The 3,650-nt window shown below is 51.8% G+C and overlaps 2 protein-coding genes across 2 annotated transcripts in view; one reads left to right on the forward strand and one right to left on the reverse strand.

Moving 5' to 3' along the window:
* KIF1C (kinesin family member 1C) overlaps window positions 1-3,650 on the reverse strand; it is a 27,026-nt gene that overhangs the window by 6,194 nt on the left and 17,182 nt on the right. The window contains exons 18-20 of the mRNA XM_011994748.1: window positions 1,103-1,186; window positions 505-691; window positions 304-376 (exon numbers count right to left, since the gene is read on the reverse strand). Of these exons, the coding sequence (XP_011850138.1) occupies window positions 304-376; window positions 505-691; window positions 1,103-1,186 (344 nt within the window). The remainder of the gene's footprint in view (window positions 1-303; window positions 377-504; window positions 692-1,102; window positions 1,187-3,650) is intronic.
* INCA1 (inhibitor of CDK, cyclin A1 interacting protein 1) overlaps window positions 2,494-3,650 on the forward strand; it is a 25,077-nt gene continuing 23,920 nt past the window's right edge. The window contains exon 1 of the mRNA XM_011994704.1: window positions 2,494-2,619. The gene's annotated coding sequence lies outside the window, so the exon portion shown is untranslated. The remainder of the gene's footprint in view (window positions 2,620-3,650) is intronic.

Raw genomic sequence — 3,650 nt, forward strand, 5'->3', positions numbered from 1 at the left:
CCCGGCCAAAAGAACAATCTTAATAGCAACACAGGTAGTACTTGGATACGGTGAAAATCATAAACTTGGCACGATCAACTGGAGTATGGGAAGCCCTGGTTAACTGGAGGAATCTTCCTTCCTTCCTCACAATGGATTCCTCCTGTAGTCACATCTCTCTCCTGGCTTTTTCCTCTCGGACCCTTCCCCTTAGCCCCATGCCCACTTCCTTCCCACTCTGGCTCAGGGGTGAGCACTGCACTCGGACTCAGGCTTGCTGCTCATCCGCCCGTCAGCCCATCTCCAGCTCCTGCTGCCCCTCACCAGTCGCTGCTGCTCCAGCAGAAGATCGGCTTCTTCCTTTTCTTTCCGGTACTGATTCTCCAGATCCTGCAGCCTGGGATTGGGCGGGGAGGGAAGGAAGAGCAACCTTGGTGAGGTACCTGACAGGAGGAGGACACGGGCCCAGAGGCCTGGGAGGGACGGCCTAGAGGGCCGTGGGGCACGTGGGCATCCCCCTCGCACCTCTTCTCCATTTCCAGCTTGATGTCGATGCCTTGCTGCTCCAGCAGTTCCTTCTGGGCAAAGTTCCAGTCGACTGGCTCAGAGGGCGGTCCTGGGGGTGGGGGGACCCCTCGTTCCCGTTCCAGCCTCGCCTGCTCCGGGTGGTTGAAGCGGAAAACGTGGTTCTTGCCCATCACAATCCTATTCCCTAGAGATGGGAGGAGGGAAAAGTAAACTTGCTCCCCAACAGCACCAAACCCATCCCTACACCCAAGACAGAGAGGATCCAGCACAGGGGCTGTGACACCCTCTCTTGCATCACCCCAAGTCTGAAGGCAGCTGGAGCCTATGCTCCCCTGGCTGACACCCAGGGACCAACCCCATTCCTGTCAGCCAGAGGGAATCGCGAGAGCTTGGCATCCTCTTCCTGTTCCCTGGGACAGCAGGAGAAACCAAGACCTGACTCCTTGACCTTCGCTTCCCATTCCTTCTTTATATCCCCGTGCTATTTCTGATGTATTTCAGGGTCCGCCTCTAGGATGCACCCAGAAGGCCCTCCCTTGAGACTTCCTCCACACAGCCAGGCCCCAGAACCCACACTCTGTGACACATCTTCTACCTGACTTCAGCACCAGCGGCTCCGTCACAAGCTTCCCATTCACATATGTCTCAGCTCCTTCACAAGGCTCCAGAGTGACCACCACTGAACGGAAGGGCAGAGGAAGGGGAAAGATCAGACCCTGGAGGAAGGTGGGTCATGGTCACAGATTCCCACCTTGCCTTACCCCGAAAAACCACACATGCACCACCAGTCCCGCCCCCAGTACCTGTGGGGGGTGCCATGGCCCCTCTGGTGGCAGGCAGCACGGGAAAGGAAGAGCAGAAGGAGGGTTAGAGCCCCAACTACAATTCCCAGAAGCCTCTGCAGTGGCTCCTGACTCACCCACCTCTACCCTCCCCAGCAGCAGCCTAGAAAACCAATAATTGTCAAAAGGATTCATTCCTCATGTTTAACTGCTCAGAGGCCCTGTCATTTCTGCCTTCCAGATGTCCATTCCTACCTTTCCCACTGACATTATCCCTGGTGGGGCCTGGGTTTCTCCAGCAGGCTTGTAGCCCACCTCTCTGCCTCATGCATCTTGCAAACTGCTGCCTGACTCACCTTCTCAAGACACAGCTGACATATGACAAGAGAAAGTCAGCCCAACCCAAACATCCATCAAGCTGCTCCTCAGTACAAATCACTGAGCCTGCCAGTTTCTGGGGACACGAAGATGCATGAGGCAACTCCCTGCCCTCAAGGAGCAGTGGCCATTGCCACAGAGGAACCCTGGTTTCCCAAAGGCCCAGGCTCTGCAGCTCCTTAGCCAGGGATGCTGAACAAGTCAATTTAACTTCTGCGATATTCTATTAGATGGGATAATGAAGTCTGAATGAAGAGTTGTTAGAAGGCCCAAATAAGTAAACTATAAAATAACATGCAATCATGTTTTATTCTTATAATACTTATACTAGAAGTAATAGAGAAACACAGAAACTGGGATGAACTATAACATCAGGCAGGGATGGGGACAATGGATGCTGCTGGGAGAACAAGGAGAGCAGAGGACTCAGCTTAGGGGCAGAGGACAGGAAATGAGCCAATGCAAAGAGAGACTCAGAAGACGATGGGGAGAGAGGCAGCCAAGGGCATCACGGTGGCTCAGGGAAATGGCAGCAGCAGAAGTGGACAGCAGGACGGGATGCGGGTGCCTAGAGGGGGTGCCATCTATCCCCACCTTTTCTTCATTTCCCATCATGCCCCAAAATTCATTTATTGATTTAAACCCAAATATACCACACTCCTACTATCTTCCAAACACTATTTTATTAGGTCTTAGAAATACAGTGGTGATATAAAACAAAAAATCCCTGCTCTCGTAGACCTTACTTCCGGCTGGAAAGACAGACAATAAACAAGATAATCTAAAGTCATTTAATCGTGATGGTTTTTTTTTTTTTTTTTTTTTTGAGATGGAGTTTCGCTCTTGTTGCCCAGGCTGGACTGCAATGGTGCAATCTTGGCTCACTGCAACCTCTGCCTCCTGGGTTTAAGCAATTCTCCTGCCTCAGCCTCCTGAGTAGCTGGGATTACAGGCATGTGCCACCACACCCAGCTAATTTAGTATTTTTAGTAGAGATGGGGTTTCTCCATGTTGCCCAGGCTGGTCTCTAACTCCCGACCTCAGGTGATCCACCCGCCTCAGCCTCCCAAAGTGCTGGGATTACAGGTGGGAGCCACCGCACCTGGCCAGATGCCATTTATTAAAACTAAAAAAAGAGGGGAAAAAAGGCATTTAATTCTATTAATATTTTTAAAAGCAGATAATCTAAAGTCCTCTCTAAAGAAGGGAGTTGGGTTGGGCGCAGTTGCTCATGCCTGTAATCTCAGCACTTTGGGAGGCTGTGGCAGACTGTTTGGGCTTAGGACCTTGAGACCAGCCTGGGTAACACATTAAAACCCTGTCTGTACAAAAAGTACGAAAATTAGCCAGGTGTGGTGGTGCAGGTCTGTAGTTCCAGCTACTCAGGAGGCTGAAGTGGGAGGATCGCTTTAACCCGGGAGGTTGAGGCTGCAGTGAACCATGATCGTGCCACTGCACTCTAGCCTGGGCAACAGGGAAAGACCCTGTCTCAAAAAATAAAAACGAAAATGAAAATAAAAAAGGAGGGTATAGGTGTTATGCAGGGTAAGTGGGGCTGGGTGAGAAGACTGCTCTAGCTTGGCCCAGGCAGCCTTACCCTGAACCCATGATAATCTGACAGTCCAGGGCAGAGTTCACAGCACAGCCCCTGGTGCCTTCCATCCTGTGTCTGAATCCAGTTCTGCCATTTTGTGTGCTATTTTGCAAATCACCTAACCCCCGAGAGCCTCAGTTCTCTCACCTGTGAGCTGTGTGAGACAATGCAGATGCACAGAGTAGATGGTTAGTAAAAACCATTCTTCTACATCTGTACCTGTCTGTGCTGCCCCCGTCCTCCTGCCTGTCTCTGGCCAGGACTTAAATCTGCTGTTAAGAACCGAGGCCCAGGCCGGGCGCGGTGGCTCACGCCTGTAATCCCAGCACTTTGGGAGATTGAGGCGGGAGGATCACAAGGTCAGGAGTTCAAGACTAGCCTGACCAACA

The sequence above is a fragment of the Mandrillus leucophaeus genome, unplaced genomic scaffold, assembly GCF_000951045.1.
Source record: "Mandrillus leucophaeus isolate KB7577 unplaced genomic scaffold, Mleu.le_1.0 Scaffold46, whole genome shotgun sequence".
NCBI classification, from domain to species: domain Eukaryota; kingdom Metazoa; phylum Chordata; class Mammalia; order Primates; family Cercopithecidae; genus Mandrillus; species Mandrillus leucophaeus.